General features: G+C 35.3%; 1 protein-coding gene across 2 annotated transcripts in view; it reads right to left on the bottom strand.

The window, feature by feature from the left end:
* Nucleotides 1-322: 322 nt before the first annotated feature.
* LOC101893182 (voltage-dependent calcium channel subunit alpha-2/delta-3) overlaps nucleotides 323-26,645 on the bottom strand; it is a 151,376-nt gene continuing 125,053 nt past the window's right edge. The window contains exons 5-17 of one of the 2 annotated variants that reach the window (XM_020034954.2): nucleotides 22,391-22,861; nucleotides 22,044-22,325; nucleotides 21,021-21,728; nucleotides 20,857-20,954; nucleotides 14,791-14,906; nucleotides 14,520-14,728; nucleotides 14,230-14,441; nucleotides 7,919-8,023; nucleotides 7,591-7,852; nucleotides 7,055-7,528; nucleotides 6,830-6,985; nucleotides 6,613-6,769; nucleotides 323-1,185 (exon numbers count right to left, since the gene is read on the bottom strand). In XM_020034954.2, coding sequence (XP_019890513.1) covers nucleotides 992-1,185; nucleotides 6,613-6,769; nucleotides 6,830-6,985; nucleotides 7,055-7,528; nucleotides 7,591-7,852; nucleotides 7,919-8,023; nucleotides 14,230-14,441; nucleotides 14,520-14,728; nucleotides 14,791-14,906; nucleotides 20,857-20,954; nucleotides 21,021-21,728; nucleotides 22,044-22,325; nucleotides 22,391-22,861 — 3,444 coding nt within the window. In that variant the 3' untranslated portion in view covers nucleotides 323-991. Of the gene's footprint in view, nucleotides 1,186-6,612; nucleotides 6,770-6,829; nucleotides 6,986-7,051; nucleotides 7,529-7,590; nucleotides 7,853-7,918; nucleotides 8,024-14,229; nucleotides 14,442-14,519; nucleotides 14,729-14,790; nucleotides 14,907-20,856; nucleotides 20,955-21,020; nucleotides 21,729-22,043; nucleotides 22,326-22,390; nucleotides 22,862-26,645 lie in introns of both variants that reach the window. The other variant, XM_020034955.2, reaches the window with a different exon arrangement.

Genomic DNA, 26,645 nt, shown 5'->3' with positions numbered 1-26,645 from the left:
TGCGTAAATAACAAATGTTCTGACATAAAAGAATTCCACTTAGATTTCGAAGATCATAATTAATTTCATATCGAATTAACGCATGTGTTTAAACATAGAATATATAAATGAATTAGATAATAATTGTTAAGCATAAAAATTCAACATCAAATATTGAAATTTTCTCCTTTATAATTATTTCAAGTCAAATCTAAACCAATCTACGATCTAACTAATATACCTAAACTAAATAAAATTTACTAATTCTTATTACACATATTAAACTAATACAATTTCTCTCTTTTTTTGCCTTTTGCAATTTAATTTATAATTATTTTAATTACTTATTTTTTGTTGTTGCTGTTTTTGATCTGTAGGTACAATTACATAATAATAATAATTTCTGCAGGTTATTTGTCTTCATTATTTTTTCTTAATTAATTTCAATTGTTCTAACAAAAATTAGTTTACAAATTTTGTTTTTTTTTTTTTACTTCATCATTCATCATTAATAAATTCTCTTAGGTTTCATGTTTTTCGTGTCTCTGACAAAATTACGCCAATTAATTACGTGTGGGGGGATTCATTTATTCCCCCTTCTTGCGTAATCATTGTGGTGAATTCAATTCAATTTACTAAAAAAGTAATAGTAAAACATAAACTAAGACATTATCTGCGGGTTTCCTTAAACATTTTCAAGTTTGTGTTGTCCCTCTAGGGCGCCATAGTGTTGGTGTCGTATAACTACAACAACAAAAGATGCAATGTAAAGGAAGATAAACTTACATCCAAACTTAATTATCCTTGTCTCCTATTTTTTGTATGCCTAGTTATGGTGACGTTCAGGGTACGTACTTATTTATGAATGTTATGCGTTGTCTCGTGAAAACCGAAAAAGTATACAAATTTGTTGTTGCTGCTTGTTGCTGTTGTTGTTTTCCATGTGATTAATGTCGATAAGGATTCGATTTTAAACGTATAGCAAATGTGTTTGCATCGCACCTCCTTAGTATCACGCGTTGGTCAAGAGAACACTGACAAGAATCATGACAATGTGAGCGATAACAAGGGAGACGGGCTTCTGCAGGAGATGTGTACCGCGTCCACACTGCTGTATTTCGATTTCTTCCGGATGATAGTTTATACACTTTTTGGGTCGTCGTCGTTTTTGTGTTTCTTGTGATTGGCGGCGGGTACTGCAAGCTCCTGTATTAAATGACGGGAAGAGAGAAAATTATTAGTTATCACTAAACAAAATAATATCTAACCAAATGTATGGAAAAATCTCTGGTTGCGGGATAACTTTTTATTGTAGTTACAGAAAAAAATGTCTTCAATCTGATTAATACAATAGTAGAATTATGGGCAAGGTACAAAACGAGATTGTAAAATAAATAAATGAGTTGAATCGTTGAATCATAGTAGTTGAATCGTATATTAAGTTTGTCATTCCGTTTGTAACACCTTGAAAGTATATGTATTCTTGATCAGCATAAAATTCTATGTCGATTTAGCGATGTCGTCCATTTGCCTCTCTGTACGTCTGTGAAAGACTTTAGCTTCCGGATCACCCTGCAGCATTCTTGGTATTGAAAACGGGTTAAATAAGTCCACGTTATGTTAAAAACCCCCATATAACTGTGCCGACATATTTTAGGTTTTTGGGTGTTTTAGTCACGACTTTAACCCGAAGCTGATGTAAATTGGCAGCATGTTTTCCCATCATGTAATAGAATGCATAATGCATGCATAGAACTGTCAATATATGTCTATTTTTTGGAATAGTCGTCATATGACCTCCAGATATTCAGTATTTTGACAATTTGTGTCACACTTTTCACAAGAAATATTTCAAATTTAGAATTTGAAGTTCCTAATGGTTAAATACACTGTCTGACAGAAAAGTGCATGTGCAGGGCCAGGACTTCGAATAGCATATATTCGCTATTTTGATGATTTTTCCAGTATGTTTCAACGGAGTTTTTTTTTTTTTTTTTCTTTGAAACTTGCAAATTCTTTCCAAATGGTGGTGGAGTTTGACCCAACTGAACTTAACATCAGCATCGAAACTCTAGTCTAATCGCCATTAGGGAAAGTATAAGGGAATGTATTATCACCACTACTATGTGTTGCTACCATAAACAGACTATTGAAGATCCTAACTAAATACAGATTTGAACCAATCTGCTATGAAGACGACATGATAATACTTCCGAAGGGAAAGACTTTAGCTGCACAAAACGATAAATCGGTAAAATTTGACTTTTCTGTTACATGAGTGATAGACCAAAGCTTGAACCCAGTAAAGGGTGAATTTTTAGCCATTAAATGTTTGGCAACACTGATATAAAGAACTCACACCCATTTCGTATTTTCCTTCACTGTAAACATATATTTAGTTTTGTCTATAATTTAACCATGAATCGTCTTACAAACGAACAACGCTTTCAAATCATTGAATTTTATTATCATTATGGTCAGCTCATTTCGGGCTCAATGAGTACGAAAATAAGCAGTATTGTCGATTTTGGAATAAAATCAGCCAGAAGCATTACAAAAGCTATCCATTACAAAAGCTATGCATTCAGGAAAAGTCACAGATTGGTGCTGTTTATGATCTGGAGGCATTATTGTACCGTATGATGATATCCAATATATTTATTTATTTTTTTGTTTTGCCCAAATGCAAGTGCTTAAAATGCATGACAAATGGTTTCAACAAAACGGTGCCACGGAGCTTAATATATATTCAAAATTTCGACCTTTTGTGGAGGAGGTGCCAGAAGGAGTGGACCGATGACATTTTAAAACAATCGGATTCTTACAACACATTTTATGAGGGTTATAATTATTCAAAATGTTTACCCTTTTTTGGGGAGGGACTTGATAGAGTGGACCGATATTATCCATTTTTGCCCCTGACCTAGAACTGACGCAAATAAGATTTACAAATTTGAAGCAAAATCGGATTATTACTTCTCTTTCTGTGCAGTAAATTATTTTCTTTGAAAATATTGACATTTTGTAGGGGAGGTACCAGAAGGGATGGACCAATATTGCCCATCTCCGAACTCGATCTAAGTTCGACAATAATATTACGATGAACCAAGTTTGGATCAAATCGGATTCTAGCTTCGGGAGTTATCTTGCGCACCAGCCTGACAGACAGATGGACATCGCTAGATCGATTCCAAATGTTCTGAAACGGATTTGGTCCCAGGGGGAGGATGACATTGATAGCTTTACCAAACAGTGAAGGGTATTTCCGAGCTAGAATTTCGTTGTGGTCGATTTTACCCGCTAAATTTTATCTGATGGCCATCCAATGTAAGGTTTCTGTTCTTTCCTAAACTGTACCCCATGCGAAAGGCCTATAGAGAGACTGAACGAGGAAATTATTCAGTTTTATTTATTCTGAAGCTTACCCCAGCTCCATCCAAAATTTCGTGAGTATCGGGCTAAAATTGACCGACCTGTAGCGTGATTACAAATTAACATAGACAGACGGAAAGACACACATATCTACATCGACTCAGTTGGGCGAGATAGGAAGATCCATATATAACATTGTGGGTCTGGGACCAATATTTCGCGGTATTAAAAATTTCATGCCTCAATCAAACTTATAATACTCCCAACACATAGTGTTGTAGGGTACAACAATTTAAAAACTATCAGTCGGTTTTGAAGACAGGTATATATGCGATTAATAACATTTGAAGTAAATCGCTGACGTTTTTCTCATGTTATAAAGGGTTATAATTATTCAAAATTTCAAACTTTAGTGTGGTAGTTTCCAGAAGGAATTCACCGATACAATCTAGGCAAAATAATTGCGTTGTACGAATTTAGAAGAAACATCGAATAATTATTTTCAATGTCTTAAGACTATTTAAATGGTTGGTTCCAGGAGGAGTGGACTGATATTGCTTATGTCCGAAATCGATCTATGCTTGGTAAAAATATTACGATCTAACACTACGAATATTTCCTTCGAGTTACTGACAGACGGACGGTCAATGCGCTAAATCGACTTCAAACGTCCTGAAACGGATTTGGTCAAAAGAGACCTGTAGTGGAATTATTTAACTCATTTTTTGAGGTACCGACGAAAACCGGTAAAATTAAAATACTTTTAACTTCGGTAATTAACGAAATCAACGTAGTCGTACCTAACGATTGATACCAATGTTGTCAACTTTAAATTCTTTTTTATATTCAAATTCTGGGTTTAAAAGTTACCGATTTATGTCGGTAACTCGAAAAAAGAGTTAAAGAATTCCACTACTGGGGTCAAAACCCGTTATTTAAATAGTCATTATTTGGGTGTATCAAATTATGTATAAGCTCTGCAGCATTTCTGCTGAGGATATAAAAACACATACTAAACCTGTACTCATTTATTTTGTTCAATTTTCGAAATTCAATCGAAAGAAATCAATGAGTTTTCAGAAACTAAATTTGATTGCCTTATTTTCGTTCCCATTTCTCTGGCCTTAGAAGAACTGGGCATTAACTATGAAAAATTGTCAGATCCATATTCGCTGCTACTTCGGACCCTTTTCAAAACTTTTTCTACCAAAAATGCCAAAAGGAGGATAAATTATTTAATATTTATGCGTATTTTAGAAGCCTCTTTATGAGGTTTCAACAGAATGGTGCCACTTGTCATACTGCGTGCAAAACAATAATGTTATTATAAAAACATTTCAACGAAAACATTATTTGGAGAAATGGGCCTGTTAATTTGGCCTCCACGTGTGTGTGATTTGCCGCAACTCGGTTATTTTTTGTAGGGATACCATAAGTCATTTGTGGATAAATTACAGCGATTGAAGCCTTTAGAATGCTTCGAATTCTAAAGTTGAAAAGTGGACCTCCAGAGTGACCATTGTGGTAAATAGTCGTGGCGGTCATGTATCCGAAATTATATTTAAATGTTAAAGTACAAGAAATAATCTACGAAAAAAAATTAATGGCCATTTCATAATTTGACATCTTTTTATTTACTTTCAGATCAGCAAGCCCTTAGAAATACTCATATCAGACCCAGCAAAGTAAATATTTTCTTGATCAGCGCAAAATTCTAAGTCGATTTAGCGATGTCCGTCTGTCTGTCTGTCTGTTGTAATCACGCAATCTTTCGCATGAATTGAGATAGAAGGCTAAAATTTTGCACACATGTTTATTTCTCCAGTAGGCAGGTTAAGTTCGTAAATGGGCCATGTAGGTTCACGTTTTCATATAGGCCCCATATAACAGTACCTCCCTATATTCGGTATTTTGATGATTTTAGCGACTTTATGCACTGGAATTGTCTCAAATTTGGTATTTGAAATTCGTAATGGATACTACAGCCTATGACAGAAGATTGTCTGTGCAGGTTCATGTCTTCGTATAGCCCCTATGTAAGGGTAGCTCCCTATATTCGGTATTTTGATGATTTTAGCGTCATTATTCACCGGAATTGTTTCAAACTACGTATTTAGAGTTCGTAATGGGAACTACAGTCTGTGACAGAAAATTGTTTATATAGGTCTAGGTCTTCGTATAGGCCCCATATATCAGTACCTCCCTATATTCTGTATTTTGACGAGTTTACAGGGTTGCCTATATTCGACGGACCCATGACTCTTTCGGCCCATTCCAATCGACGAGGCTTGTCCGCAGGCAACATTTTTTGGGTCAATTGAATTTTGTACGGGAACAAATGCAAATCAATGCGAATAATCCGTTGTAAAGTAAACCGAGCCATACCCAACTGCTGAGAACGGCGTTTTTGGGATGTTCTTGGGGACCTCTCAACACTGGCTCGTACGGCAGCGATATTCTCGGCCGATCGCCTTGGTCGACTTTTATATGGCCTCTTCGAATTAGAAAAAGCCTTACCAGTCGAAAATTTTTCGTATAAACGCTTAATGGTGTTCTTAGAAGGCGCACTTCTCACATTTTTTTCACAATTGACTTCTTCTGTTGAATGTAAATTTCAACTATTTCAGAGCGCTCGCGTGGCGTGTATTGGTTCATTGTAAAAATCTCCTTCGACTGACGCTTAAAACGCGGGATGTCATTAAGTGATGTGACATCTCTGTCAAAAGTTATGGTGTTGCCAGATGGGTCCGTCGAATATGGACAACCCAGGTACAATATCCACCGAAATTGTTTGAGATGTCGTATTTGAGGTTCGTAAAGGATGCTACAGCCTGTGACAGAAAATTGTCTATGCTGGTCCAGGTCTTCGCACAGCTCCGATATAACGGTACCTCCCTATGTACGATATTTTGATGATTTTAGCTACATTATTCACCGTTTATTTCAAGTATCGAATTTGAATATGGTAATGGCTTATGACAAACAATGCCTATGTCGTATAGACCCCAATATAACTACTATATTCGGACTTTTTAAAATTTTAACAGAATTTTATAAGGGATTTATTTTTTGAAAATTTCCAAATTCGTTCAAAATGTTAGAGGGTATACAAAGTACGAACCGGCCGAACTTACTGCTTTTTAACTTGTTTTATATGGTGCACATTTTTTTGAATGGTCTTAAATAGCTTTGATTTTTCAATAATCTGGTGTAATTCTCATCGTATAGGATCCTATTTACAATATGGAACAAATAACTTACCAACAATACCGGATTCTTCCATGGGTTCAATGTCCAATTGCTTTGAACCACATGGACAAAGTGTGTCAACAACTAATAAAATTAAGTTGCTGTGTGGAATCTTCTGGACACTAAATGGACGTTCGCAGCCCGACACATGGCAATTTGTTAATTTACCCTAAAGAAAAAAATCAGATATAATTATAAAATTGTTATTAATCTAATTGTAAAATCAAACCTTTAAAGGATTATTTTGACCCCCTTGATTTAATCGCTCTGGTTGCAGCATATACAGGTCTGTACGTAAATCGCAGCGACGAGCATTGGAAGGGTCAGGATTTGAGCGAGGTCCAACATGGGGTTTGTGCTGTTTGGGTGTTGGTGTTGTATATTCCTAAAACAGAAAACCAAATTGTTGTATAAACAGAAATGGAGAGATAACATAATAAAATGATCCTACTACATCAGCGGTGGTAAAGAGTTCATCCATTTCTTCGTCGACTGGTGATATATAATCCTCTTCAAATGCATCATAATCATCGGTATATGTGGGTTCTTCAAAGTTCTCTTCATTGTAGGTATAATCATCCTGGGGCCAGGCTTTGAGTGGCGTGGGCAACAGTGACAGCCATGTGGCACTCAGTGATAACAGATATTTAAAGAACCATGAAGCAACATAATTGGGTTTGGCTCGACCTCCACAGGCTGTATAGGGGTTATCGGCATTCGAACAAACTCCTTGGTAGTCATTTACCGTTACACGTTTGTATATCCGATCCTGGACCAAGGAGTCCATTATGGTGCCATCAATTTGACCAAAGAATTTACCCGTGTGCTCTGACTCTTCGGAAATGATGACAAAACCATTGTTGTCCAAAACATAACAATCCAAATTATCCGATGCACAGGTACGTTTGCAGCCCGTCATTCCGGTACACTGTAATGCGGGAGATGTTTTAGTAATCTAAATTGGGATATAATAAGATCTTTAAAACTTACAGCCGATGTAATGTTAATAAAATGTTTGGCCAAAGAATCGTGCTGAAATTGTAGTCCTACAACAGCTGCCGGTGCCTTATGGCCACGATGTTCGACAAATATGGAATGTGAAGCCGTAACTAATGTGCCATTCGATTTTCCATTATAACCCGAACCAAAGGGTACGCTGTACACAAAACTATCCTGTTCCACATAATGTTGATCAACTGCCCGCTTGTACCAAGACATATCCATGGCTCGAGCATTTTCTTCGCTGAAGTGCCTAGAAATTGGATGGAAAATAATATTTGTTATTCATTGTGTCATCAACTAATAATGGTCTACTTACGGATCTGGCGAATCATCTGCTGGTTTAATGTGATCAATCCACCTCAAAAGGCCGGAACGAGTGGCAACAAATGAAGTGGTAACCACAAACTTTTGATAGCCTTGCCTGTAATGGATAAATAAGTTTGCCATTAGTTTTCGAAATATTAATTTTGTGTGAAAATTGAGCGACTCCAGGAGTGAATGTTTGAAATCAATATTTTTTTTACTATGACGTCAGTGAAAATGTTTTGTGAAATACAAAGTTAATCTTTATCTGAAATATGTTATTGATGCAACAATACTTATCGTATTTAAAGGTTTGTCAAACTTAGGAATAGCATACATCTTGAAAATTCTACCCACAGTGGAATAAAGGGAATAAAACTGAATCAAAATATTGTTGGAAAATATTATGGATGAGAAGAATTTTTTGCTTTTCATGTTAGAACGCATCAGCCGGGTATGAAGAAAGGTCTATGGCTGAATATGAATTCGTTAGTATATTATAACAAAATTTAAAGCAAATTTTGTTCCGAATTACGAAACCACTTCGAAAGTTAGCGCGAGAACCATCACGATACACCGACTATGTCTATGACTGGCAGGATCGTCTAAGATGATTTGAGACATAACCCGTACAAATATATATTCATTTGTTGGAAGTCATAACTATTGAAAAGAAATATCAGAGACTGGTTTTAAAACTACTATTTCAATGAGGTACATATTGGTCATATCAAACGATAACGCTGAATTTAAACGGGAACATACCATATATGTATATGATCTACATTTTCAGTACATTTAATCCAGCCAAAATATCTGGCAGACATATACCCTCATCATTTGGCGACTTGTTTTTCAGCGGAACCTACATATCCCATATTTTAATTCCATCTAATATTAGGTAAAAACAATGTAATTTCCTATTAAGTGAAGGTTATGATTAAAATTTCTTATATATTTAAAATTTGGAGAAGTTGCACAGTTTGAAGAAAATCGGAAAATTATTTGTCACTTTATTACACTTTTTTCAGATGAATTCGAAACATTTTTTAATGCAATTTGGAATTTCTATTTGTAATTCGAATTGTAATTCGAACTTTCCTTATTGTGATTCAGATGTTTTATTTTGTAATTCGAATTTTTGCATTTGAAACTTGAATTATTCCAAATATAACAAGAAATATACAAATTATATTAAAGTGGGCAGGATATTCAATTTAAAATTGTTTTGTTGTATTCATAGAATGTGGCATGAAGAACAATGTAAAAATATTATTATTTAATATTTATATTTTTAGTCTTTAGTTTACAAAATATAATTATAAATTAAAAATCAGTAAGTTCGGCCGAGCCGAACCTAGAATACCCTCCACCATTTGGAAAGAATTTCGACATTTTCCAAAAATAAAACCCGTTAAGAATTCTGTTAAAATCTTAAAAATACCGAATACAGCCGTTATATTGGGGTCTATACGACGTGGACCTAGATAGGATTTGTTTGTCATAAGCCATTACCATATTCAAATTCAAAACTTGAAATAAACGGTGAATAATGCAGCTAAAATCATCAAAATACCATATATAGGGGGGTACCGTTATATCGGAGCTACACGAAGACCTGGACCTGCATATACAATTTTCTATCATAGGCTGTAGCTTACATTACGAACTTCAAATACGACATCTCAGACAATTTCGGTGAGTATTGTACCTAAAATCGTCAAAATACCGTAGGGAGGTACTGATATATAGGGCCTATACGAAGACCTGGACCTGCACAGACAATTTTCTGTCTTAGGCTGTAGTTTCCATTACGAACTTCAAATACCAAATTTGAAACAATTTCGGTGAATAATGTCGCTAAATTAATCATCAAAATACCGAATATAGGGAGGAATCGTTATATGGGGGCTATACGAAGACGTGCACCTGCACAGACAATTTTCTGTCGTAGGCTGTAGTATCCATTTCGAACTTTAAATATTAAATTTGAAACAATTCCGGTGAATAATATCGCTAAAATCATCAAAATACCGAATATCTGGAGGTACTGTTATATGGGGGCTATATGAAAACGTTGACCTACATGGCCCATTTACGATTTTAACCTGTCTACTGGCAAAATAAACATATGTGTGCAAAATTTTAGCCTTCTATCTCAATTCGTTCGAATGATAGCGTGATTACAACAGACAGACACACAAGCGGACATCGCTAAATCGAATTAGAATTTTAAGCTGATCAAGAATATATATATACTTTGTTGGGTCTGATATGAGTATTTCGAGGAGTTACAAACGTAATGACAAAGTTAATATACCCTCCATAGTATGGTGAAGGGTATAAAAACATATTTTATATTATTAAATATAATATACAATAATACAAAAAAACCACATGCTGTATATTTTCTTCGAATTTCAAATGGAATAATTCGAATTAAAAATGGTATTAATTGAGTTACAAATGAAATATTTCCAATTACAATTGGAATTATCGAACTTCAACTGAAATGTTTTAAAATTACAGTTGTATATTTAATTCGTAACATTTTATTTGTAATTCGAATTAAAGATTTTTCAAAATATTAACCTTATGGAATAGAAACAGTGAGCCAGTTTTTTCATGATAGTTACTAACCTAAGTTTGATTTTAATCACGAGCCAAGCTTGTATTATATTGTCTTATATGATATGTTTCTAACGTGGGTTGGGGGCACCAAAAATGTTACCAATATATTCCATTTTCACACTAACATAGAACAAACTGGATTTTAAAAGTTTGTAGAACATTGGACATTGATTTTCCACCTTAAGGGAGTTATTATTATTCCAAATTAATTTTTTTTAAGGAGCAGGAATGAGTTGATAATTCTGGACTACGTCTTATCCATAATCCTGGCCTACGTCTTATCCACACCCACTTCTGTCAACATGAGATTGATAAATCGTTTCTTTTTAGCTAAAAAGATCTTTAGGAGCGACTCAGATTTTAAAAACTGTACAGGTCGTTGTGAAAAAGTCAGTATATATGTGACTCTAACATCATGTATAATTTGGCGAATAATGTGGCGAAATTTTGGGACGTATTTTACAAAAAATATTTTAACATATTTTTTGATAATTATTTGTTATACAAATATGTTTTAAATTAAAATAAAACAGATTTATGTCTGTTAAATAAAGTAGGTACTTTTATTCATAGCAATATAAGAGAGAATTTCAATAAAATATGAAGAGAGGGTAAAGTTTACCACAACCTCGTTAGTTAAAAGTTAATATGATATTTGCGTGTTTTTTTTAATTGTTAACTCGATTTATGTTTAGTAAAAATACTATGATGTTTCAAATGTGGACCTAATCGGATACGCGCTTCAATTTAAATTTTCTTTAAAATTATATAATATTACTTCCAGCATATATATGGATACATCAATCCGCTTTTTCCAATATTTTCATGAGAAGAATTCAAGCTTCTAATGTACTCACAGCAAATTATCATAATTATAAAACGCCTATAGGAGAACGTGGATTCATGTAGATCATGTGCATGCTGCAGTGGTAGGTATCTATTGCGAACATTAAATATAAAACTTAAAATCATTTCAATGAAAAATATGGCTAAAATCATCCAAATATATAGTGTATTCGCATCTGCTAATTTATAGAAGATATGTTTCCCAAAAGGTAGAACACCTTAAAAATGTTTACTGCAAAATTTAAAAGTGTATGAAAATGCCGAACATCGGTAAATATTGTTATAGAAAAACGGGGACCTATATAGACAATGTTCTGCCACAGGTGGATCTAAATACCGTGCTTTAAATAGCATCACAAGGGAGCTATATGAAAAATGCCCAAAATGTCCTACTTCAGAACTTGTTTTTGCCTACTGACAAAATACAGATATGTGCAAAATCATAGCTTTCTATCTTAATTTGTTCGGAAAATAGTGCCATTACAATAGACAGACTAAAGGACACTGCTCAAATAATTTAGAAAACAAGTTAAAAAGTATCAGTCAGTTTTGCCGGCAGATGTATACCCTCAGCCAATGTCCATTTATTTAATATATATTTTGACTCGCGTCATAATTATTTTGACTATCTGGGATAAGTCTGATACATATATTATAACGTGCCAAATTTGGACTATATCAACTACTTCTTTCACTTTATATGAGGTATATGAACATTTTTAGAAGATGTTGAAGTTTGCTTAAGGTTCCAGATATAGTAAACCGAATTATTGCACTTCGTCTAGTACCAATGAAAACCTTTAAAAATCGAAAAAAATATTTTTTATTTAAATAATTATTAATCAAAATCTAAACCTTTTGTGGGGGATGTAGCAAAAGAAGTGGACCGATAAATTCCATATTCACATCACATATCTGGTTTAGAGAGGTATGGTTGATTTGTTTCGCAAGTTATGAAATATGTGAAGGGGTGAACGGGGAGGTACTTGAAGGAGTAGTACGATAATGTCCATTTTCGCACCTCACATAGTATGATAAAAAATACAGGGTGAGATAAAAAACTGCAACAAAGTCAAACGTCATAATTTTTAAATTTCTTTCTTTAATTTCTTCTTTAGCTCCTTTGAGTCTATTTTCTTTCTGTTGCGGTGTAAGTTCTTGCACTTTTTGGAATTTCAATGACCTTACCCCGAGCTCATTTTTAAATATTTGCCGAATAGGATATTGCGATATGTTCAGCTCAAGAGCCATTTTTCGGTCACTGCGACGCGGGTTTCGATCAAGTCGCTTCTTTACTTTTCGAACCATTTCTGCTGATGTTGCTGTTTTCTTCCGTCCACTCCCTTGATGTCAGGCTACGCTACCAGTATCACGGTAACCAGCGATCGTACGAGACACAAAATATTTATTCACATTTAAATGCTGGAGTGCTTTAACGATAGCCACTTGTGGTTTTCAGCCAAATATAAAGAAATTACACTTTCACGCTTGAATTCAATCACGAATAACTTTTTTTCTGGAAAACTCTCACCAAAATGCTTTTGTACTCTTGTAAACAATATAATGAGCTATCACTGTAATAATTTTAACAGCTATCGGACGAGTGGCTTAGAAATGACATCAGTCTGAAGTTAGTTGCAGTTTTTTCATCTCGCCCTGTATATGGGTTTGCAAAGTTTACACAAAATTGGATGATTTTATCTTGTTCTAAATTATTTTTTATGAAAATGTAGATCTTTTGTGGGGAAGGTACTAGGAGGAGTGGGCCGATAATGCCAATCTCCGAAATCGATCAAGGTTTGACTATAATATTACTATGTACCAAGTTTGGACCAAATCGAATACCCTTTTCGAGGGTTATCGTGCGCACCAACCAGACAGACAGAGGAACAGAACCCCTAGATGGACTCCAAATATTCTAAAACTGATTTGGTCCTAGGGTCTAAGGCCCTTTTTTGATGAGGCACGTATCAAATGATATATATATAGATTCTGTGTCCATATGGCTGAGGTTATAATGAAAATACTTGTAGAATCTTGCAGATACAACCGTTAGACTTTGTGAAGAATGTCTGGTAATAAGGAAAGTGAAGTTTTAACAAATTTAACACAACATGAACATCGCTTTTTAAAATATTCAAAATATTTCCCTGTATAAGACACACAATAAGAACTTATAATTCTTATCTTTTAGACTCGAAAAATACGTGGCCAATCTAATTCGCTATAGGCAACTTAAAAAAATAATATAATTTTGAAGCCTAATAAAGTAGTTTGTAATGTGTGGATCGGTATGATCATAAACTTTAAATCGACTCATAGTATTTGTTAAACGAGCATAGTTTTGAATAGCAATATCAAAATTTATAATGAAATACATTCAAATTCCATCACATCGAGCTGCTAATCCATTCACGAGTTCTAGATCTAGCTTTATCCAATGGATACTGTTGGAATAATTATCAAAAGTTTGTGTCTGTAAATTTACCTTTTCAAAATTGCCATTAACGTGGCAATTGGACTGAAGAAGTGAATATTTTTTTAATTTTTTAAGAATTATTTAAATTAGTTGAAAAGGGTAAATTAAATATGCGTTGTTATAAAAATATATTAAAGGGTGCATTTGTGTTGTTGAAATAGAAAAAAAGATAAAATAATAACAATAGAAACAATTCCAAATCAAAAGAAGAAAAAAAGATGTGCAGGAAGGAAAATAGGAAATATTGGTGTTTTAGTAAGCTGTAAAATAGTTCCTAAAGAATTCCGAATGATTTTATTTGCTTATTAGATTTTGTGCAAAGTCTGAGCATTCTTTGCCACATGTCTGTAGCTTGGAAGCAAACTTACTTTTTATCCTCTTTTCCATTGGGCGTTCCAGTTGTGTTACGATCCAGACCATCAGTGACCATGGCATCTCGCACTAAACTCTGCAACAAGGTTCGATCGCAATAGTAGGGTTCAGCTTTGCGAGAACCTTGCAGACTCATGTGTTGGGCAAAATGACCCACAGGTGTTGCAGCATGCAAATTGAGATGTGGTTGTGGCGATTTTGGCCTTACCTTAAAAAATTACAAAAGAACAATAGATTAGAGTAAATCTCTTTACATTCTTAAATTGTTTGACAATCTTGTGCTTACCGACATCCATTTCCAACCAGGTCTTCCAGCTCTAGCCAGAAAATGCAACACCTGTTCTTCGGGTGAGCCAAAACTAGGTTCTTGATCTCTAGAATTGCTATATTCACCCGAACTTTCACGTTCTTTTTCCAAATCGCTAACGCTGTTGTATTCGCAATATACCCAATCGGGATGGACACGCCAATTGTCGCCCTTAAAATAATCCGTAACTAGAAAGGGGAAAAAGTATTAAAATAGTGTTTCGAAGAAATTATAAAATAAGTATATTTACCATTTTTACGTGAATGCCGTATTTCTTGTTCGGAGAGCAACTCATGGGTGCCATACTTTTCGGGCAAAACAACAGCGAGCGTAAATGGAGTATTTTCAATGGGACCATAAAAATATCTGAAACAATCGTAAAAAATGGAGCAAAATTATTTCAAATGTATTCAAATGTATAGTATTATTTATTTATTAATGTTTAAATATCCACATGTCAAGGGTAAATCGAAAGCTCTGTTATAGATAGTAAAGCACCAGAAATATTCGAAAATGTTAAAATATCGCCTATGAAGAAAACCCTGACCAAAAAAAAATTATATAAAAATAGATGGTCAGCCCAATTTTTTAGCCCCTGTTTACAGAGGATATGTTTTATGTGATATCAAAAATGTCTCTATCTGGCTGGTGTACACGATAACTTTCGAAGGCTGCCTCCAAACTTTGTACAACCATTTTGTCAAACTTAGATTATATTGGAAGACCGGCAATATCTTCCCACTCTTTCCCCTCGGTAAAATTAACACAACTATAAAAACTATATATCTCACAGAAAAGGATGCCAAAACATTTTTTATGGAGGTGAAATTTGGTGGGAGAATGGACAATGTTATACCGCTTCCATAGGTACCTCCCCTAAAAAATTCAACATTTTCCGAGCAAAGTGAATATCTGACGTAGTATAAATCAGCAGATTATCAAAGTTTAACAAGTATAATAACAGAAGAGTATAACAATGCTCTGGTATTGTTGTTCTTTACAAAATCTAAAAACCGAATATTAAATAATTCCGCTAGAAAACATTGCTAAAACCAAAATCGAATAATCGAAAAATATAGGCGCTATAGCAAAACGTGAACCTACATGGAAAATCGTCTACTACAGGAGCTGGTATGCTCTACAGGGTGAGATGAAAAAACTGCAACCAACTTTAGATTGCTGTCATTTCTAAGCCACTCGTCCGACAGCTGTTAAAATTAAAGCCATTGGAATTCCAAAACGTGCAGCAACTTACACCGCAGCAGAAAGAAAATAGACTCAAAATAGCTAAAGAGTTGCTTCGCTTGGCCGAAAGTGGTGATCTGCCGAATTTGGTTTTCTCCGATGAAAAAACATTCGTTGTCCAGCAGTTTGTAAACAAACAAAATGGTCGTGTTTACTTGTCAAAGAGGTCAGCTGAAAATGTGGACCTTCGGTTGGCCACTGGAACTCAAGCGCCGGCTATGGTGATGATGTGGGCCGCCATAACAGTCGCTTGTAGTAATCGACCGTTCCAAAATGAGTTTCCTCGCTTCATTTCCAGCGCACAATGTCCACCAAAATCTCTGGATACCAATCCTTTGGACTATTGTGTCTAGAGTATTTTGGAAACCAAGGTTGGCACTAAAAAATACCAAAGTGTCGATCACCTCAAGCAATCGCTACGCCGGGAATGAGCCAAAATACCGCAATGCGACATTCGAGCAGCGTGTGACGGTTTTATTTGCCGTTTGAAGGCCATAATTCGTGCCAAAGGTGACTTAGTCGAACAAATCTAAACTTATTCTAAAATTAATGCTATTTTCGAAATTTTATGCTTTCATTCAATAAAATTTAAAAAAAATGATAAGGAATCGTTTCCTAAGAATTGCTGATCTGACATTTGCAAACGCTGGGCATTAACAGAGAAAGTCATCCAAGTCCTCAGTTGGTTAGAATTTCTGTAATATTTTAGTTTTACATTTTGTATCCATAGCTGTCCCCCAGATTACTGATGCCTATGTTGGAATATGTCTAATTATGCTTTTGAATAACAAATATGTCATCTTTGAATTGAAACCCCATTTTGAGCCTATGGCCCTTTTGCACGTTGCCCAGCATCTTTGAGTGTTTCCCATCTAGGATCACACCCAGATATTTAACTTTATTAGAAATGTATATTGTCTTGTACAGGAAGACTGGTTCATAGAAATACCCCAATTTCGTGTTCCTAGTGAAAATACATATATCTGTTTTTTCGGTTTTACAGAATCGAGTTGTATGCAAGTTTTAGAGCCGAATCGGCCCTTCTTAGCAACAAGTTAGGGTTCTTCCTCCTCAGAAGTATCACAACGTCGTCGAAGCAATTTAAATGCTTTGTTGGTTAAAGTCCTTAATTGACTGTTTATAGTAGTAACCCACAGAAGAGGAGGTTGTCCCTTATGTTGACATCATTTAGCCGTGAACTTTTGCATTTATTCCTTAGCATATTTTTTATCCAGGCCCTACTGACCTGGACCACATGGAAATTATCTAAGAATTGGTGACGTTATTGAAAGCGCCTTCGATAACAATGCATAAAGCTAGTGCATACATATTTTTCTCGAAAGTGCTGTACAACCTCATGCAATACGGTTTCCGCTGGACGTCCTTTAACTTATGCGTGATGTTTATATTTTAGCAAATCGTTTGAGATGTTGCTTTTAATCAAGGTGTCGATTGTACTTTCCATGGTTTTGAGTAAGAATGATGTTAGTTAGACTTATCGGCCAATAAGTCTTAGGTATTGCAAGGTATTGGGGATAAAAATCACACTCGCCGCTTGTAGGCCTTTTTGGGAGTATATACAAGTGTTGAAAATTCCGGCTTAGTTGGACGAAATTAAGTCCACTTCCTTTTGAAGCAAAACCGGAAGACCATATCTGGCCCCGCTGCCTTAAATGATTTGAAACTTTTAATGACATCCTTTGCCATTGATTCATCAATTTTTATACCCTCCACTATTCTATGGAGGGTATATAAACTTTGTCATTCCGTGTGTAACTCCTCGAAATACACATTGTAGACCCTATAAAGTGTGTCTCTTTAGTGTAATCACTTTATCTTTCAAACAAATTGAGATAGGGGGCTAAAGTTTTACAAACGTGTGTATCGGTCGGTCCAAAATTTCGTATAGCCCTCATATAACGTTACCCCGCGATATTCCGTATTTTGATGATTTTAGCTATATATTACTCACCGTAATTGTGATACTACAACCGATGACTAAATTGTCCATGTAGGTCCAAGTCTTCGTATAGACTCCATGTTACGGTTTTCATTTAAGAGGTATTTTTCGATTTCATTATTTAAAAAAATTCCTTCTGAATGGTGGAGGATATTAAAAGATCGGTCTGGCCGAACTTAGCTTCCTTTTTACTTGTTGGTGCTCCATCAGTCACATTCCTTTATCTGCCGATATATCTACGTATTCCGTGGTGCTTCACGCTAAAGTGTGTGTTCGTCAAAAGCCCTAGTATATCTTTTATTGTTTCATTTATTTTGCCAACCTGTTCGCAGAAAAGCTTCCAGGAGTTGCGTTTTGCTGTTCTGACTATTTTGTTATATTCTGTAATATAGAGTATACTAGTTTCTTACGTCGAGCTCTATTATTAAGCATTCGAACCTCTTTCCCTTTGTTACGAATTTACCCTGTCATCTGCCTGATTTTTCGTAGGAAGATTTCTTCTCTTGAAGGGGACAGCTTTCCTCAAATGACTTTACTAAAATCTCTTTTATTTTTGGGAAACAATTGATCAAAAACTGTTCACTGAGAATCACAGATGAATGTAACACCGAGCAGATAATATTATTCTAAGTCAAGTAAAAATGTAGGCCTGTCGCTTGACACATTTCATAGAACAAGAATCCATCCAGCCCCAGGACTGACAATTTGATAAGCTACACCACTACCCATATTGTATGTGTATATGCAACAAATGCACGTTTATATTAGGTGTTTGTGTGAAGCCAATTATGATCTTTTGAATGCTTATTTCGACATAAGAGCAACTAAAATTTGAGATCTGATGAAACTAATATATTCATTAATTTAATAGAGAATCACGAACTTGAAACACCAAGTTTAGGATAATTCTGTTGAAAAACGTAACTAAAATCATCAAAACGCCGCAAAGACGTGAATTTGTACATGCAATTATCTTTCATAGGAGATAGAACCCATTACAAACTCCAAGTACCAATTTTGAAACAATTCCATCAAAATACCGAATATTTGGAGGTAGAGTTATATGGCACTATACATAAACTTCGATCTTTATAGCCAATTATCTGCCGGAGGAAGTGGCGCTTTTTATGAACTCCAAATACCACTTTAAAGTATTGGCATACTTTATTCCAGGCTGTGCAAAAATCAATACTATATGGGCAAATACAATTAAATAAAAAATGAACAAGTGAATCTTTATTCCAGCCGCAAAATAATTACGACCTATACTTTGCTTACAGAAACATTTGGAAACACGGAAAGACAAACGGACAGATATGCGTAAATCGACTGTAAATGGGATTCTATGGAGATTACCAAAGGAAAAACCAGTAAAGAAAGACTTAAAGTCGGGCGGGGCCGACTTTATGATACCCTACACCACTTTGCTAATTTAGTAGAGCTCCGCATAACAATTAAAAGTTTTTATGGGAGAATTCAATCATATACGCTATGATTATAATTATAATTTAAAGTTCAAAGGACTAGATATGCCGAAGCATTTGTATCTTTTAAATTCGGACCTGTATTGCCCATTTGGTGCACAATTAATTTGAAATCGGATAAAAATATATATCCAAATCTGAACCGATCTCGATAAAGTTTGGCAAAGATATTTCTGAGCTGTATTTGATATATCTCCCTGAATATCGTTGTTACGGAGTGCATATTACGGCTGTGGATAACAAATATGACAAATCGGATAAACAGTATATGTGGGAGCTATGAACCGATCTTCACCAAATTTGACATACTAGCTTCTAGACTCAATTCGGTCGAAAGTGCCAAATTTCATCCAATTTGGGCATATATTAGACGTTTGGTGCACAATCAAAGATAAATGGGACGAATTTATAAATGGAGCTATATCCAAATCTGAACCGATCTCGATAAAATTTAGCAAATGTATTTCTGAGCTGTATTTGATATATTTCCCCAAATATTGTTGTTACAGGGTGCATATTACGGCTGCGGAGGACAAAAATAACAAATCGGATGAATAATATATATGGGAGCTATAGCTATATCTGAACCGATTTTGATCAAATTTGGCATACTTATTTTCAGGTCCAATCTGATCGTACGTGCAAAATTCTATACTATCCGCCTGATATTACATGTTTGGTGCACAATAGAAGGCAAATCGGACGAAGATATATGGAAGCTATATCTAAATTTTTACCGATTATCTCCAATTTCAATAGGGTTCATCCTTGGTTCATCCAAACAAATTATCTGTGCAAAATTTCATCTGGATAGGGCAATAAATGCGAACTGTACTTCGTTTACAAAATACATGGGCAGACGGACAGATAGACGGACGAACAGACGGACGGACATGCATAAATCGACTCAGAATGTGATTCTATGCAGATCATCAAAAGGAACTATGGGTCTATCTCGTTTCCTTTTGCCTGTTACAAACAAATGCACAAAGACATAATACCCTGACCCCCTTGTGGTGTAGGGTATAATGAGTGTATCTCTATTCCAATTGAATGTAAGAAACAAATGCACAAAGACATTATACACTGTACTACAGTGTGGTGTGAAGTATAACTATCACAAAAAAAATATTCCAAATCTGGCCATTTCAAAACCAGAACTTATATGACTCATTATTGTTACAATGAATTCTACAGTCATAAAACTCATTTCCACAAACTCAAAGTAAGTTAGAGGAGTGGGCTTTGCTTAATTGACATAGAATATTGGTAAACCCTCCACAGTATATGAAATGGAGAATATAAAACAAAAGTTGAACTTGAAAAAATTTGTAAGGCAACAATTTTGAATTACCGAAAAGTGGGCAATATCCCAATATAAGGACTATATTTCAAACTGGCCCGTTAATTTTGAAATGTCAGAGCCAAATTAAAAACTGTATTCCAAATAATTTGGAAATGTGGTTTTCTTTCCGGTTACGGAACATTGTTTATTACAATTTACGTCAACTTTATACGAACACGGAGCAACAATTGTCCAATGATTAATTAATGTCCTGCTAGTCCTTAATTTTAATTAAAACAGCAGAAGCCTCAGTTAGTTTAAATTACATAAAAAATAACTTACCTTTGTGATCTTGCATAGACACGTTTCATATCATCGTAGTGACTCAAAATTGTAAATTCTGTTTCGCCCTCTTTGGGTATGATCATATCACTACGCATCTGCAACACAAAAACAATAGACAATTAACGAAGTTCTTTTTAAGATCACGATTTTTTTTAACTCACATCATACAACAGATTTTTATTCATCTCCACTATCTCGTGATCATTGCCAATTTCGGTTTCCGGCAATTCCAACTCCGTGATATCGACTGACGTATACCGTGGCCTCAATTGATCAATATACTGATTGCCATCGCTCATGGGACGTAAATCAGGGTGATACAGTACACGGCCATTGTTATCAACGATAAACGAATACCCATTCGGTCCCAACTTATGTTGTGGTATCATTTTACGAATCTCCTCAATGGGAACATCAGTACCGACGACGCCCAACAGATTTGCCACACGTACCGAATGGTTGCGTCTATCGAAGACCGGAGTTGAAACTGTCGTCACCAAACGTCGCTGGTATTCAGAGTCTCGGGCCAGACCACCAGATTTACCGGCAACGAAAACGGGACTCCAGTGGACGGGGTGATCGGCTTGATACATGATCATGGGTCGAGCCATGACCAGGGCATAATCGATGACTTTGCGCCGGGCATCGTCCATGTCGTTGATCTGAACAAAGAATCCCTTGTTCGAACAGGCCATTTCGTGTAGATTACTGCGACTTCCCGAATCCGAACCAATCAAATAGGTGAATATGCGCACTGGCATATGTGGCCAATTGTATTGCTTTATAATATCCTTGTGGGATTCCGAGGAACTTTCCGTGATTAACATAATGGCTTGATTGCACTGACTACCTTCTCCAGATTGATTGTACTGAAAGACAGAGATGGAGGCAAATGATTTTTGTTTGGTTGCGTGTCTTAGAAAGCAATTGGATTTCAATCGAGTGAGGATTGAGGGTTAGGACATATTAAATATCTTTCCAAAGTTGGTGAGGTGGTATCGATGGGAAGATAAAAATAATATTAGGCAAACACTCAAAAGTTCGATTGAAAAGAAATTGCATAGCATCCCTGAATATCAATCGATCAGGTAGGAAAAGAGAAGCAATCCGTTGACTCATAAGAAAAGCTAGCGTTACTAAAGGGTATTAGATTCGAAAGTAGCAAAGGAACACCGCATACATACCTTGTGCAACAGACTGAAAGCATATTCCAGGCCAGCTGTAAAATTAACTGTACTTGTGAGTTTGACAGCTTTTACAGCCGATTTAATTTCCAATATATTATCGGGAGTGGCCCTGACCATGCGATCCTTGAAGCAGGGTACTGGCGATTTTGGCGTATCGGTCAGGGTAACCAAGCTCACATAGTCATTTTCTCCCAAGGTATCTAAAATGTTAAATGACGTCTCCATTGCCAAATCGAATGATTTCTCCGACATTTTCGATGATGAGTCCAAAAGTATCATCTAAGAATATTTTCAAAATTATGATTCAATTCGAATACAAAGTTTTATTCATTATTTAAACTCACTATATCCTTGGGCGAAGAGGCAGCCTGCACAAACCAATTATGCGTACGAAAATCATGTATCTGCTTGCTACCCTTTGAACCTTCCGGCGGCCATGCTGTACCGGGGAAACGACGCAAAAATCCAGACGTTGAGCCAAAGTATTGCCACGACAATGCCGGATCTCGCTCCAAGTTGTTCTGGAACAGTGGATCCAAATGTGCACTCCACTGTAGGGCTGCCTTAACATCTCCATCATCGAGAGAGACGCCATTCGGCACCAGAATCGAACTTAGACTGAGATTGACGGGTAGTCGTTCAAATCGCCGCATAAAACGAATATCCATATGGCGCGCCCCATCAGCCAATTTACCATCCGCATTATATTCGTTAATGCGTCGGGCATCGTAGTGTTGATTATTCGACGAACCGGAATGTGAACCCTGCGCATCTAGTTCGGAGAGGGCTGCTTGTTCCGCTGAATCCATGATGCGCTGAAAGAAGATGAAATGAAAACAAAAAATAATGAGTATTGTTTATTGGAGATGGAATAATTACTATAGTGGTTAACACTTCGGAGGAGGTGAGCAAATTCGTATTTTGTGTAATCAACATATATAACCAGTAAGGAAAAGTGAAAAGTCGGGCGGGGCCGACTATATGATATCCTACACCATTATGTATGTTTAGACTGAATTCGGTGGGACGTACCAAAATTCTGGTCATTAGAACTTATATTGGCCATTTGGTGCACAATTAACCCGAAATCGATTTAAGATATATGGGAGCTACATCTAAATCTGATCCGACTATCACCAATTTCAATAGAGTTCGTCATAGGGTAAAACAAATATTGTTTGGAAAATTCCATCTCAATCCAATAATAAATGCGACCTGTATTTTGTTCACAAGAATACATGGATAGACGGACGGACTGACATGCATAAATCGACTCAGAAAGTGATTTTAGGAATTCTATGATTCTATGGAATTGTCTGAAATTCTACACAAGGAATTCCTTCTGATTACTCTATCCCCTGGAAGAGAAGTGTCTATATAGGTCCTCGATATCGTATATCCCCTACGTAATGACACCTCCCGCCATTCGGTATTTTCACGATTTTAGCCCAATTTTTCAATGGAATTCTCTGAAAATCTACACAAGGATATCGTATAGCCCCCATTTAACGGTACCCCCCTAATATTCGGTATTTTGTTGATTTTAAGGACATTTTTGACCGGAATTGTTTCAAATTTCGTATTTAAAGTTTGAAGCTCGCAATGAGTACTACAACCTATGACGGTACATCCCTTTATTCGGTATTTTGATTTGGTATTAGCAACATTATTCACTGGAATTGTTTCAAATTTAATAAAGTTAGTGATATTATTCAACGAAATTGTTTTAAATTTCGAATTTGAATTTCGGAATCGGTACTTCAGCCTATGAAAAAAAAATTACTTTGGATGTCCACGTCTTCGTATAGCCCCAATATAATGGTTTTCAGTTAAGTGGAATTTTTCGACGGATTTTTTTTTGAAGTTTTTCAAGATCCTTCAAAATGGTGGAGGTTATTAAAAGTTCGGCCCGGCCGAACTCAGCTGTTTTTTACTTGTTTGTAATATAATGGTTGTAATTGTTTTTGTCCCTATTAAGCCACATGGCACTGCGTCATTAATGTTCAATAGATGAAAAAATAAAAACGAATTAAGCAATTTATCTCTATCAGTTTATCCAAAATGTTGACCCTTTATGGAGGAGATACTGAAGGAGTGGGCCAATATTATCCACTTCTCATTTAAAATAAATCTGATATATTACAACGTGCCCGATTTGGACTATATCGACTATTTCCTTCGCTTTATATGATATATATGATCATTTCTGGAAAAATTTGAAATATGTGTCAGGTACCAGATATAATAGAACATATAATGTTAATAAAACATATATGAACATTTGAAAAAAATCAGTAATCTATAAAAATTTTTTGGGAACAATTGTAGCATAATTTTTTAGATTTGTGGGGAAGTATGTAAAGGAGTGTGTCGATAACTTCCATGTCCACATCAGATCTTTGATTGTGAAAAATATGTAGATATACCAATAGAATCGCCGACTTGTTTCGTATGTTATAAGCGATATAAATTTTGAAAAATGTGACCCTTTGTGGTGGTGGCACAAGAAGGGGTGGACCGATAAATATAATATTCATACCGAATCTTGTGATAGTAGAAATATTGGAATGTGTGAAATTTAGAAAGAACCAGATGCATATTGCGCATTTTATTAGCCTTCTGTTATTACAAATTTTGATCCTTCTAGAGGACCTCCAGAAGGAGTTAGGCGATATCTACTATTTTCACAACAGATCTTATGTTAGTAGAAATATTGTGCAGGTATGTCCGAAGTTTAGAATAAATCAGATGCTTATTTTGCATTTAGTGAGAAAAATATAATTATTCACAATGTTTACCCGTTGTGGGAGAGGTACCAGAAGGAGTGGTCCTACATATTCCATCCATCTTCATATTGTCTTGTTTTGATAGAAATATTGAGATGTGCGATATTGAAAGGAATCGGATTTCGCGTTTTACGAACTTCATGACTATACAAAATATTGACCTGTTGTGGGGGAGGTACCAGAAGGAGTGGACCGATATGTCCCACCTTCACACTTAATAAAAATATTGGAATGTGTGAAATTTTAAGAAATCGGACTCTTATTTCTCATTTTATAAATGTTTATAATTATTTCAAATTTTGACCATTTGTGGGAAAGGTACCAGAAGGAGTGATCCATTTTCGCACTTGACCTAGCACTGACAAAAGTATTGGGATTTGCAAAGTTTGCACAAGATCGTTGGGGATACCGTATTATTTTGTTGTTGCAAAATAGTTAGGCTTAATCCCATTATTGTTTTTATAAAAACAATGTTTGTTTATTAGTGGATGTACGGATGAAACTGAAAATTTGAAATGTGTTTATTAGTTATTATATTATAATATTAATAAATGGTACTACATTGGATATAAAGTTTAGATATACAACAAAACTTATGAATTCCGTACTATATTGTGAACGAAAAGTACAAATATGGACTGTAGGAATTAATTATCACCATAAAATTTAGTATTATGATCACTGTAAGTGTGTAGATTTTTGATAATACATCTCCTTAGTAGTTTATAGCAGAGATGTTCAAAAGAAAGATCTCTCTCTCTCTCTCTCTCTCTCTCTCTCTCTCTCTCTCTCTCTGGTACTAACTTGGTATGTATTGTGGGAAAAGAACTGGAATTTTACATTTCTGGTCTAGAATGACTGTGAAGTGTTTAGATAAGGAGGTGAGATTCGGAAATTATAGTTTATGGTGTATTAAAACGACTGAATATTATTAAATTTACAAATTTCTTGATAGTGGTCATTCTTTTCGCCGGTATTAAGTCATGATATTGGTAGCGATCAGCAAATATTGCAAAGCTGTCAGTTTCGTTTTGAAAAACTTTGCTCTCTGTAATAGAGAGTAATAAGACGTTAAGTCAATAGGGAAATACTGCAGACTTAAACAATCATTTATAAATTTCGCAAATATAATTCATGGATTCCAAGGACTTATATCGAGGTGAACTCTGCAAATGGATAATAATGAGCGACAACTTTCCATTTCATTTCAGAGGATTTAGGCTTTCTATGTCCTTTCGGGTTAATTAAAATCGTATGATCTATATCTATAAAAGAGGAAAATGTTTGTATGTTTGTTTGTTTGTAATTTATGGACTCGAAAACCGCTGAATAGATTTTCCTGAAAATTTCCATATATACTGCAACATCGCCTGAAAGTAACATAGGCTATATACATTTACATAGCATCAGAATCGGAGGTACCTCCCAAAAATTTAGATTTTATATGCACATATCTATTGATTGATTGAAGATACAGTCTCCAAATTTGGAATACGTAACTGAATTTGGAACAAAAATAAGTTTGCCAAATTATATTGAAATCGGTTCAGATTTGGATATAGCTCCCATATATATTTTCGACCGATTTCGTTCATTTGATGCCTCAAACACAATATGAATGTTCGATTCCAATGAAATTTGGAATGTGTGACGGGATTTAATCCGAAAATAAATTTGTCAAATTATATTGAAATCGGTTCAGATTTGGATATAGCTCCCATATATATTTTCGGCCGATTTCAAGCATTTGATGCACCAAACACGCTATGTATCCCCAATTTCAATGAAATTTGAAACGTGTGATAGATTATAT

Source organism: Musca domestica, unplaced genomic scaffold (assembly GCF_030504385.1).
Source record: "Musca domestica strain aabys unplaced genomic scaffold, Musca_domestica.polishedcontigs.V.1.1 7, whole genome shotgun sequence".
Taxonomy (NCBI): Eukaryota; Metazoa; Arthropoda; class Insecta; order Diptera; family Muscidae; genus Musca; species Musca domestica.
The sequence above is the reverse complement of the archived record's forward strand: the minus strand, read 5'-3'. Positions and strand labels throughout refer to the sequence as shown.